This window comes from Daucus carota, chromosome 2 (assembly GCF_001625215.2).
Source record: "Daucus carota subsp. sativus chromosome 2, DH1 v3.0, whole genome shotgun sequence".
Taxonomy (NCBI): Eukaryota; Viridiplantae; Streptophyta; class Magnoliopsida; order Apiales; family Apiaceae; genus Daucus; species Daucus carota.
Genome location: NC_030382.2, coordinates 52,211,444 through 52,223,598, shown reverse-complemented (window position 1 = coordinate 52,223,598; position 12,155 = coordinate 52,211,444). Strand labels below are relative to the sequence as shown.

At 34.5% G+C, this 12,155-nt stretch overlaps 1 protein-coding gene across 1 annotated transcript; it reads right to left on the bottom strand.

Annotated features, from left to right (window-relative positions):
- Positions 1 to 779: 779 nt before the first annotated feature.
- Positions 780 to 3,006, bottom strand: LOC108208708 (probable purple acid phosphatase 20). Its single transcript, XM_017379231.2, has 5 exons — positions 2,567 to 3,006; positions 2,075 to 2,366; positions 1,407 to 1,981; positions 1,170 to 1,258; positions 780 to 1,083 (listed from the first exon to the last, which is right to left on the bottom strand). The coding sequence occupies exons 1-5, from the start codon at positions 2,726 to 2,728 to the stop codon at positions 900 to 902; spliced, it is 1,302 nt and encodes a 433-aa protein (XP_017234720.1). The 5' UTR covers positions 2,729 to 3,006; the 3' UTR covers positions 780 to 899.
- Positions 3,007 to 12,155: the final 9,149 nt, after the last annotated feature.

The following is a 12,155-nucleotide window of genomic DNA, read 5'->3' as shown; positions in this document are numbered from 1 at the left end:
AACTTAAGTCTTTACCGATTTGTTCCATTTTGTTTGGGTTGGGTCCAGATTATAATGTTGGACTGTTGTTATAGAAGACCAACTCAAATGCCGAAAAGAAAATGTTGCACGTATTTGATATTTCTGTCAATTGAAACTTTAAGCTAGTTTAGACAGTCAAAAGGAGGGAAAAGCCGTTTGCTCGATGAGTTATTACGCACTAAACTTGAAGTACCGGAGGGAATGAGAACATGAGAATTCGAACTCTGAAAATTCTCAAGTTTTACCGGGCTCCTTATTCACAGCGAAATCACAAGAATTCCGAAATAAGAGGGTTATAATAATATATCGCTAATATTTGAAGGCTAGCACTGTTTTGTTCTTAAAGTCGGTGATCACGATTAATCTTTTATTCTGTATTTTGCCGAACTGATTAAATATCCGATTATTATATTAATCGTCCGATTAATCCTTGATCAATCCAATTAATTTCTGGTTAATTCTTGATCAAGTCCGAAATCTGCTTTTTAAGTAGTGATTAAAAGTCAAGTTTTTTACATATTTTTGTCAAAATATTCTGATTTAAAGATAAAACTTTCTACTAATTTTTGAGATGTTGCCTGAATACTAGTTCAATTCCGGCTTGACCTTAAATTTGTCCTAAGACTGTTATCTAGTTTAACCCTCCCTGTTTCCACCCCTCGACTCATACAACATACGAGACTATCAATAAATTTCCTCGACTGATGCAATCGGAGTTGCTTAGTCTTGTAAAATGAGAGGCACTTGTGGTCATGGAGTTGTAGCTGCATACTAAACTTGGATATCATATAAATGGTCATTTTACACACTGCAGAGTCTAGATTGACAAAGTAAGCGAATTCCTCTATCAAACGAGCTAACATGAAGCTAATTTGGACCTAAGCCGAACAACCAGTGTTAGCTGCAAGGCTCTGCAGCCATACTTGATCAGACACAACAGCTTCATCGTCATCATTCCTATGCCAGGTCCATTGTGTATGTGTCGAATTGACCACCTCCAATTCACCGTGTCCGAAGCTAGCCTCCCTAAACAGTGATATGCTTGGTTGCGGATACTGGTACCTGGATATTATCGAGTTTATGTGATGCTACATAACTTCACCGCTACAAATTAAAATTTACTTGAAACATATTGTGAAACAACTTACTTGCTGGCTAAGCCTTCACGGTTGCCACCATCCCCAATGTTGATATACACCGGACCACAATTGTTGGCTTGATCTTTGTATACTCGCGTCTAACAAAATGATAAGCAGCATTACTTGCGATGAACATTAGAAGCTTTTAATTCTTATGGATCCTACTTATTTAAATTTGTAACCAATTTCTAAATTTGTTTAAATTTGAAAACTAAATGAGTTGTCGATGAGAAGAGTAAAACTTACAAAGCGCTCGTAGGCATGGACATGGCCTGCAAATACAATATCTGCGTGTGCTCCAAATATCAAATCTTCCATGGATGCTTTCATGTCAACTGATTCACTCTCTCCTTGATGAGCAGTATTGGAGTTGTACCAGGGCGCATGAATGATCACAAATAGCCACGGTGTTCGTGTCCTATCGACTTTTTTCAAATCAGCCTGTAGCCACTGGTACTGATCAGAGCCACTGCTAAAATCAGTATAAGAGCCCAGCATAACGACATGAACTCCAGTAACTTCAAAAGAATAGTATAAGTTGGAATCTGAACCACTCTGTGCATATGGCATTTTCCATCTCGCATTGTAAGCCGTAAAGGGCGTATTGTGAATAACTGGCATCTTTTCCACATCGTGGTTCCCTTGTGTCACCATCCACGGACGTTGGCTTGCCAATGGCTCGACTAGGCGACCAAAAGAGTCCCATTTAGGCTGATCAAAATCCGCGTACGACAAGTCCCCTGGAAGAATCAACACATCATAATTGGATTTCGATACGTGGTCAAGTGTTGATTGAGTCCATTCAGTTTGTCCAAGGTCTCCTGTATTCAAATTTAGTTGCAACAGAAAAATTAATATCCAACCAACACGAAATCACAATTCACAACCATCTGAACCATAAAATTACATATTACCAACTACTGCAAATTTGATTGGAAATTGAGGCGGAGGAGTTTCAAAATTAAATTCCTGAGAGGAGCCACCACAGCGATAGAAGTACGTCGTGCTAGGCTTCAACGGGCCGATGATAACATCGTAAATATAGCCGGACGTATAGACTGCATATTTGTAAGTAGAATAAGTCCCGGTTGCTGAAGTCCCAGCTTTAAATCCTGCAGAGGTACCGTATTCTACAGTGGATTCTACAAGGTCATCTGTGATCCATGATATCCTCATCTTATCATTTCCCACCAGAGATATGTGCACCTTCATCATTCAAACACTAGTATTAGTACCTAATACACTAAAAAACTTAAAATAAAAAAATTCATTCAAGTAAATATTTTTCGAGATGGGCTATTTTGAAACAACAGTTACAGATTGTGTGAAAAAGACGTTACAAATGATTGGTGAACATTAAAAGCATGAGATTTATAGACATAAAGAGATGAGTTTGAAAAAAGAACCTGTTGGGGAGAAGAGGGATCAGAGTCTTGAGGAACGGAAAGAAAGACAGAGTTGCGGGCAGGAGGCCTGTGATAAGAATGAACACTAGAAGCCCATGAAGCCATAATCATCAGAATCGTCAACATGACGAGGCCTGAATAACAATACCCTTTGGCCGCCATAGCAACAAAGTTTAAATTTTGTCTAAGGGGAGGGGGGTATAAATAAATATCTGTATCTGTATTTAATATCTATGGGTATGAATATCTGAATCACAAAGATACTATGCAGCAGTTAAGAAATCTGAAGACTGTTTTTGTCGCGTATTTATGAGTGTGGATGTGCGTTGAGAGACTGATTTCCAAATATCACTTGCAGTTTTTCCAACAATCGGTGACAACATTAATCAACTTCCTAGTACTCTTTTGGTTTCATGTACTTTCACCAATTTGCTTGCTAACAACATTAATAGACCTTTCGAACAGATCTGTCGCCCAACCTGTGCAATTAATTTTATACTCGGTTTTTGAATTGAAATTTAAATATTAAATTTTTATTCAAAAAAAAATTAAAAATAAGTTATAAAATCATATTATTAGTGGTATTAAAATAGGTGTCATAGTGAGTCTTTTGAAGGATTGGCCGAGGGAGTAGTACTTTGCTCTCACAAAATAAAATGAAGATAACACGTATATTTTTTAATAGTATAGATTTTATTTTGTTATATAATGTATGTAAAATCAATATTTAATTATGAGTTTAAAAAATCAAACAAATCTAAATTTTGGGGACCGGACATTCAATGCATTTTATTTTCTTTTGAGATGAGAACATTTAATACATTTTCGTATGCATACATAGCATCAAATAAGTCATTAATAAATCATTTACTCCCCCGCTCATTTCAATAAGTCATTAACAAATCATTTACTCCCGTGCCTCATTTCAATAAGTCATTAATAAATCATTTAGTACTTCCTATGTTTCGTTGTGTTGTTTGTACTGGTATTTAGGGGGTGTTTGGCACCTACTTTTAAACCGGATTTTTCGGTTTATAAGTAATAATCACTCATTCGTATTGTTCATGTAAAAGTGAAGAAGTATTTATAAAAAAATTTAAAATATTAGCTTTTGTTTAGGGCTGTAAAATGATTCGAGCGATACCGAGTACCCCATTGGTTAAGTAGTGGATCATATAATTTTTAGCTTGTCCAGATTTTGGTCCGGGATCATTTAATTCGGATATAAACCGATCCCGAATATTTGAGATCGGATCTGAACCGAATATGATCCGATATCGTATATTTTGTTTTTTTAACCGGGTAGTTTATGATCCATCGAATATGAACTGGATATGAACCTATATTAAATATCATTATTATTTCAATTATTCAAATAATTATCATTTAGTTTTAGTAAAAATAATATTATAAGATATAATAATTTTAAATTATAACTTATAATTATACGTTGGTATATATCATTTATTATGTGTGTGTGTGTGTGTGTGAAGATAATAAGCATTATCACTTCGAATAAGCATATTTTATGAAGATATAAACATAAATAAGATATTAAAATTTTATAAAATACCTTTCAAATTTTTTTTATAAAATAATGACTATTTTATTACAAATGTGATGGATTTAAAATATTATATGTACATGAGTTCGAATCGAATATGAGCCGTGTATCATATTCGGGTATTCGGGTGAGCAGAGATTGGGATTGTTTACAAAGCCGAATATAAACCGAGCCACCGGATAGTCAGTATCGATTCACAGCCCTACTTTTGTTTCATGACTTTACTTCTCTCTCAAACACTTTAATCACTTATACCTTTCCATCCACTTTTTTTTTTTTTTTTGGTATGGTCTACATAATCGTAGATGAATTGTATCGAAATACAATAAACCGCAACCGGGATTCCTTTCTTTCAAGAAAGTTTATCATCTAACCGAAAGCCATGCAAGCATAACTCCGGACGTTTAGACAATAAAGCTTAAATGAATGAGAAAAGAATACCCATACACCTCGCTTCCACAGTATCCTGAGAGAAAACAATCAAACAAAATATAAATTAATATACAAGAAAATCTAATAAAAACAAAAACAAAAGAGTCTATGTATAAAAAAATAGAGAGGAAATATATATATATATATATATATATATATATATATAATATGTAGAATTATTAATAAATATCTAACCAAAGGAAAATCCTTTGGTTAGACACATTAAAATTTAATAATTTAACTGAAGAATAAAAATTGAGTTTAACACGTAATTAAATATATTAAATGCAATGACCATCAAAATGGTAAAATAAGCCATAAAAATGGCACTAAAAGCCATTAAAGGCATAAAATGTCATCAATAATGATCCCCATAAATGGTACTAAATATTCATAAAGAATATTTATTCAATCATAATTTAAAACGTAACTAATACAATTAAAACTAATAAAGATAAATAATGAACAGCCAATAAGAGAGATCCCGTAATTAAAGTCAGTCCAAATTAAAATTAAATTATTGCCTAAAAATCAAACAATCATGATAAATTATGAATTCATAAAACTTAAAATTTAAACCTTAAGAAGATAAATAAAGACCATCATAAATGTTATTAAATATTCATAAAGAATATTTATCAAGATATATTCCTTTCCAAAATTAACCGAAAAAATTGAATACTTGCATTTTAAAAAATTTGCACATAAATATACAAACAAATATAATATATAAAAGCAACGCCATAATTCAAAATAAATTGATATCGAAACACTTAACAATATTACATGCACCTAAAAACATGTTAAAAAACTAAAAAGATTAATCTTGAAGATCAAATCACACACTTAACAAACACATACAATCAAGAACACCTATCGAAAATCTATATCGAGAATCTATAACAGACCTAATTTCAAATCGATATTCCGGTCAACCATCACAAATCCGGCTAAGATAAAACATGTCAGAAAAACGGGGAAAAAATGGATACATAACTCGACTTGATCTATAAAACTAATCAAACAAAATTCTAAAACAAATACGAATCCATGATTTCAATCAACTCAAAATTCTATACAACCTTAAAATTAGAAGAGGAAAAGCATAAAATGATTTCTATGATATAGATATGTTATCGTAATTCATAAGATATACAAAACAAAAAGAACAAGCAAAAACACATAACAAGCATTTATTTTGGATCATAACAATATAATCAAAAGAAGATGAAAGAAGCGTACCTTTTCAAAGAGATGGAGATATTTTGAAAAACTATAAAATTGAGAGAATAAACATACCGAATCCGAAAATAAAATCCATAAATTATCACGAGCAAAATCATCTTTTGATCCATCAAAATCTTTTAAATATTACATCACCTTGTTTTCTTTGGTCGTTCGGTACCTTCTTTCTTGATTGGCGGTGGTTCGTTGTTCGGATCTACATAGTATGCCACATCCCCTTTACTTGAACAGTGATGTTCTAAATGTTAAAAAAACACTTCAGAAACAAGAGTTTAAATATTAAACTTCCGAAGAAATCTCTTTCTTATGCTATCCATCCTTACCTTTCCATCCACTTTAATAGAGTAGCTTATATCTCAAATTACGTGTGCCAAGTCAAAGTGATTATTATTCTGGGACAGATAGAGCATTTAAGATAAAATAAATATTATAATTATTATTTTATCTTTTTACAAACAATACTATTGACATAAGATCATGAAATAATCTCATACTCCCTCCGTTTCTAAATAATAGTCGCTTTAACTTTGTGCACGTAATTTGAGGTGTACAAAAAATATATTTCTTCATATTATTTTTCAAATTTTCTTGTCCTGAATAAAAGTTTGACATCTATATTTTTATGTAAAAAAAAAAAATTTAAAAATAACATGTAAAAATACGTTTTTATTGCATCTCAAGATACGTGCAAAAAGTCAAAGCGACTATTATTTAGGAACGGAGGGAATATCTTATTATTTTTTCCCAGATTTTCACGCTTCTCTTAATATGACTGGAATTAATATTTCGTCACAATAGTGTGAAAATGAATTGAAATAGAGAAAATGTGTCTGTATATTATCATTATAAGTAGGGCTGTAAAATGATCCGGGTGATCCCGGGTACCCCTCTGCTCAAGTACCGGATCATATTATTTTTAGCTTGTCCAGATTTGGGTCCGGGATCGTTTTATTCGGATCTAAACCGATCTCGGTTATTTGAGATTCGGATCTGAACCGGATATGATCCAGTATCGTATTTTCAATTTTTTAACCGGGTAGTTTATGATCCATCGAATATGAGCCGGATATGATCCACTACCACCAAGTATCATTATTATTTCAGTTGTTCAAATAACTATCATTAGTCTAAGTAAACATAATATTATATGTTACATATTTGATGATGTCACAGGTATCTAACTTGTTTAGTGTGCAGAAGCAAATATCAGAGTTTAGCTGGATCAGAGTTTAAGCGATGATCAGAGTTTGCAGGCGGCTGATTTTCAGGAGCATATCTGACTAAGTAAGGAAGATAAAGATCAAGAGAGATTGTGCAGATCAGGACAACAGAAGGATAGCTACTGATTAGATTATTTTAGGAAGAAGATATTTATAAATCAATCAGTAGATATCATGTAACTGTGTATATAAACACAGCTTAGGGTTTACTCTAGATGTGTTATCAATTGAGTATCATTCGTGTAACCTAGCAGCTCTTAGTGATAAATTATAAATCACTAAGAGATTATTTGTAAGCTACTGTGAATTGTGAATAAGAGTTTAGTTGAATTATTCTCTTATACTGGTGTTTTATTCTTGATTGTGTTCACTATATTATCTTATATAGTGAGTTTATTCGGCCTAACAAGTGGTATCAGAGCCAGCTCTGTTGATATACCTACAGTGAGATCTTAATCACACAATCATGTCTGAGAAATCACAAAACAGTAGATATGAGTCTCTTAGGGTTCCGGTCCTCAGGGCATCTGAATATTCTGTCTGGAAAGTAAGAATGATCATGTTTCTGGAATCTACAGATCCAGAATATCTGGATAGAATTTATGATGGTCCACACATGCCAACAAAGCTCTCTGTTGCAGTGGGAGATGAACCCCAGAAGATGATCCCTAAAGAGAAGAAGGACTATACTCCAGAGGACATCTCATCTATAAGTAAAGATGCAAAGGTGAAGCATCTGTTGCATAGTGCTCTGGACAATGCTATGTCAAATAGAGTAATTGGATGCAAAACTGCAAAGGAGATATGGGATGCTTTGGAAGTCAGATGTCAAGGAACCAAAGCCATCAAAAAGAACAGAAGGACCATACTTACTCAAGAGTATGAACACTTTGATTCAAAATCAGGTGAATCACTGACTGATCTTTATGATAGATTTGTCAAGCTGCTGAATGACTTGTCTCTTGTGGATAAAGAATATGATCTGGAAGACTCAAATCTCAAATTTCTGCTTGCTCTTCCTGAAAAGTGGGATTTGAAAGTAACCACTATAAGAGACAATCTTGATCTTGAAGAGATGTCTCTGGATGAAATCTTTGGAAGGTTGAAAACTCATGAACTTGAGATGGAGCAAAGGAGCAAACGACATGGTGGGAAACCCAAACCAGTTGCCCTAAAAGTTCAAGAAGATTCAACTGTGAAAAGCAAAGGAAAAGCAATTGTCAAAAAGTCTGATACTGAGTCATCAAACTCTGATGTTGACTCAGACTCTGATATTCCTTCAGACTCTGATGACAGTGATACTGAGATGATGCAGCTGGCAGCATTAATGGTAAAAAGCTTCAAGAAGATGGCTTACAAGAACTTCAACAAAGGGAAGAAGTTCTCAAGGAAAGACAGAAACTCTGATAAGAAGGTCTTCAAAAGGAATGAAGGCAAAGAAGAAAAATCTGGAAAATCTGATAAGTCTAAATACACCTGCTTCAATTGTGGAGAGAAAGGACATTTTGCAACTGAGTGCAAGAAGGCTAAGAAAGAAAAGGAACAGGCCTTTATCACAAAGAAGGGGAGTTGGGCAGACTCATCAGAATCAGAGGAAGAAGTCAACTATGCCTTGATGGCAAACATGGACAACAGCACTGAGACTGTTGAAACTAAGGTACCTCATTCCACTCTTGCTTTTGATACTGAGGATATAACTGAATTAAGATTGTTTCTTAAAACTCTGCATGTTAGTTATAGAGATCAGACATTAGAAAATGACAGATTAAAATCTGAGATCTTGGATGTTAAGAAAAGAAATGATTATCTTGAAAAGGAACTAGTTCAGATGCTTGAAGTTCAGAAGGAAAGAGATGATTCTATCTTTGTTAAAAATGAACTCTTAAAGAAAAATGCTTCTCTTGAATCAGAACTTGCTAAGGAAAGAGAGATAATCAGAACTTGGACTAACTCAGGGAAGACTACTCAGAATATCTTAGAGAGTGGGAACTGGAAGAAAGGGTTAGGTTACTCTGATAAAAATGAAGCTGAGTCATATAAACAAGAAACCATTAAAATTGAAAAACCTAAGGTAGTTCCAGTAAGATTTGTTTCAGAATCAAAGACTAAGGACAAATCAAAAACTGATACTCCTAAACAGGTTAATATTGGTTTAATGACTCAGAAACAGCTTAAGCATAAACTCAAGGAGGTTAAGAAAGAAAACAGGATTAAGGAACCTAGGAAAAATAGGAATGGAAAGGTTGGAATAAACAAAAGCAACAATTACATGCCTATTCCAAATGCTCCTAGGAAAACTTGTCATAATTGTGGTAATCCTAATCATCTTGCTTCTTTTTGCAGGAAAAATAAGGACATAAATGCTATGTCTCCAAAATCAGAAGTTAAGACTAGGAATACTAGATTTAGACCAGAGAATCCTTGTTTTCATTGTGGTAGTTTATGGCATTCCATTTACACTTGTAAGGAATATCATAGTTTGTACTACAATTATTATGAATTAAAACCTTCTTTGAAGAAAAAGATTGATTCTCCTAGTTCAGCATCTGTTAAAAAGTCTGTTAGCACAAACTCTGATATAAACTCTGATAAATCTTCCGCTGCTAGTGTTAACAAACTTAACAAGAACAAAGGATCCAAGCAAGTCTGGGTCCTTAAAACTAATCATTAGTTATGTATGTGATTGCAGGGCAACAGGAAAAACATCCTAGTTCTGGACAGTGGATGCTCAGGACATATGACAGGAAATAAAGCCCTGCTATCAGACTTTGTGGAGAAGGCTGGCCCAAATGTTTCTTATGGAGATGGCAACATAGGGATAACTTTGGGATATGGCAATATCAATCTTGGAAATGTCATCATTCAATCTGTAGCTCTGGTCTCAGGACTTAAGCACAATCTGCTGAGCATAAGTCAAATCTGTGACAGAGGATATCATGTCAATTTCTTGGAAGAACACTGTGAGGTCATTAGTAAAAGAACTGGAAAAGTTGTTCTGAAAGGATACAGACATGGCAACATCTATGAAACTAAGCTATCTTTAAACTCTGAAAGCTCTGCAATCTGTCTACTTGGCAGAGCCAGTATTGAAGAAAGCTGGAACTGGCACAAGAAATTATCTCACCTGAACTTCAATAATATAAATGAACTTGTGAAGAAAGATCTTGTGAAAGGACTTCCAAAATCAGTTTTTACTCCAGATGGACTCTGTGATTCCTGTCAGAAAGCAAAACAGAGGAAGTCTTCTTTCAAAAGTAAAACTGAGTCCTCAATTCTTGAGCCATATCATCTGCTGCATGTTGATCTTTTTGGACCAGTAAATATAATGTCCATTGCAAAGAAGAGATATACTCTGGTCATTGTTGATGAATTTACCAGATATACATGGGTATATTTTCTTCACAGCAAGGATGAAACACCATCTTTATTGATTGAGCATGTCAGACAGCTGAATAAAATCTCTAAAGATGCAGTAAAGATCATCAGAAGTGATAATGGCACTGAGTTCAAGAATTTCAAGATGGAGGAGTTCTGTAAAGAAAATGGCATTAAACAGGAATTTTCAGCACCTGGAACACCTCAACAAAATGGTGTTGTAGAAAGGAAAAACAGAACTCTGATTGAAGCTGCTAGAACCATGTTGGAGGAAGCAAAGCTACCAACCTACTTCTGGGCTGAAGCTGTGCAGTCTGCCTGTTTCACACAGAATGCAACTCTGATTAACAAACATGGGAAAACTCCATTTGAAATGGTTAAAGGCAGAAAACCAAATCTCAAATACTTCCATATTTTTGGATGTAAATGTTTTGTTCTGAAAAATCATCCTGAACAGCTGACTAAATTTGATTTAAAAGCTGATGAAGGAATTTTTGTTGGTTATCCCTTATCAACAAAAGCCTTCAGAGTTTACAATCTGAGAACAAGGGTAATCATGGAATCCATTCATGTGTCCTTTGATGATAAGAAAATTACTGGAATGGAAGATTTTGAAGATCATGAGCAACTGAGATTTGAAGATGAAGATGCATTCTCTGATTCCATAAACTCTGACTCTGAGACAATATCAGAACATGTCACTACTAATCATCAACCTCAAGCACATGTTGAGGGGGAGCACTTTCAAAATAAAAATCTGAATGAAAATGTTGCAGACTCGGCAGAAAACACAAACTCTGATTCTGACTCCTCAAACTCTGATCACTCTACATCAGAGAATCAGGAGAACACATCTTCAGGGGGAGCATCAGAAACTCAGAATGCTCATGGAGATAGCATGGATAATGGGGGAGAGGCATCAGAAACTCAGAATGATACTGGCATGGATCATGGGGGAGGATCTAGTTCCAGAAATCAACTGCCACATGAAAGAAAATGGACAAAGTCTCATACACCAGATCTGATTATTGGGGATCCAGATGCTGGAGTACAAACCAGAACTGCAACAGCAAATGAGTGTTTATTTCATTCATTTTTATCTCAAACAGAACCAAAGAAAGTGGAAGAAGCCTTGAAGGATGCAGACTGGGTAACAGCAATGCAGGAGGAATTAAATGAATTTGAGAGAAATAAAGTCTGGACACTTGTACCAAGACCAAAGAACAGATCAATAGTTGGTACTAAATGGGTTTTCAGGAACAAAACAGACAGTGATGGTGTAATTACAAGAAATAAAGCCAGACTGGTAGCTAAGGGATACTCTCAACAAGAAGGAATTGACTATGATGAGACCTTTGCTCCAGTTGCCAGATTGGAAGCAATCAGAATTTTCTTGGCTTATGCAGCACACAAGAAGTTCAAAGTGTTTCAGATGGATGTAAAGAGTGCTTTTCTCAATGGGGAGTTGGAGGAAGAAGTGTATGTTGAACAACCTCCAGGATTTGTGGACACAAAATTTCCAGATCATGTCTACAGATTGGATAAAGCACTGTATGGACTAAAGCAAGCACCTAGAGCATGGTATGAAACTCTGGCTCAATTTCTTTTGGACAGTGGTTTCAACAGAGGTACAATTGATAAAACTCTTTTTTATCTCAACCATGGTAATGACCTGCTATTAGTTCAAGTCTATGTAGATGATATTATTTTTGGGTCTACTAATCCTAAACTCTGTGAGAGATTCTCAAAGCTT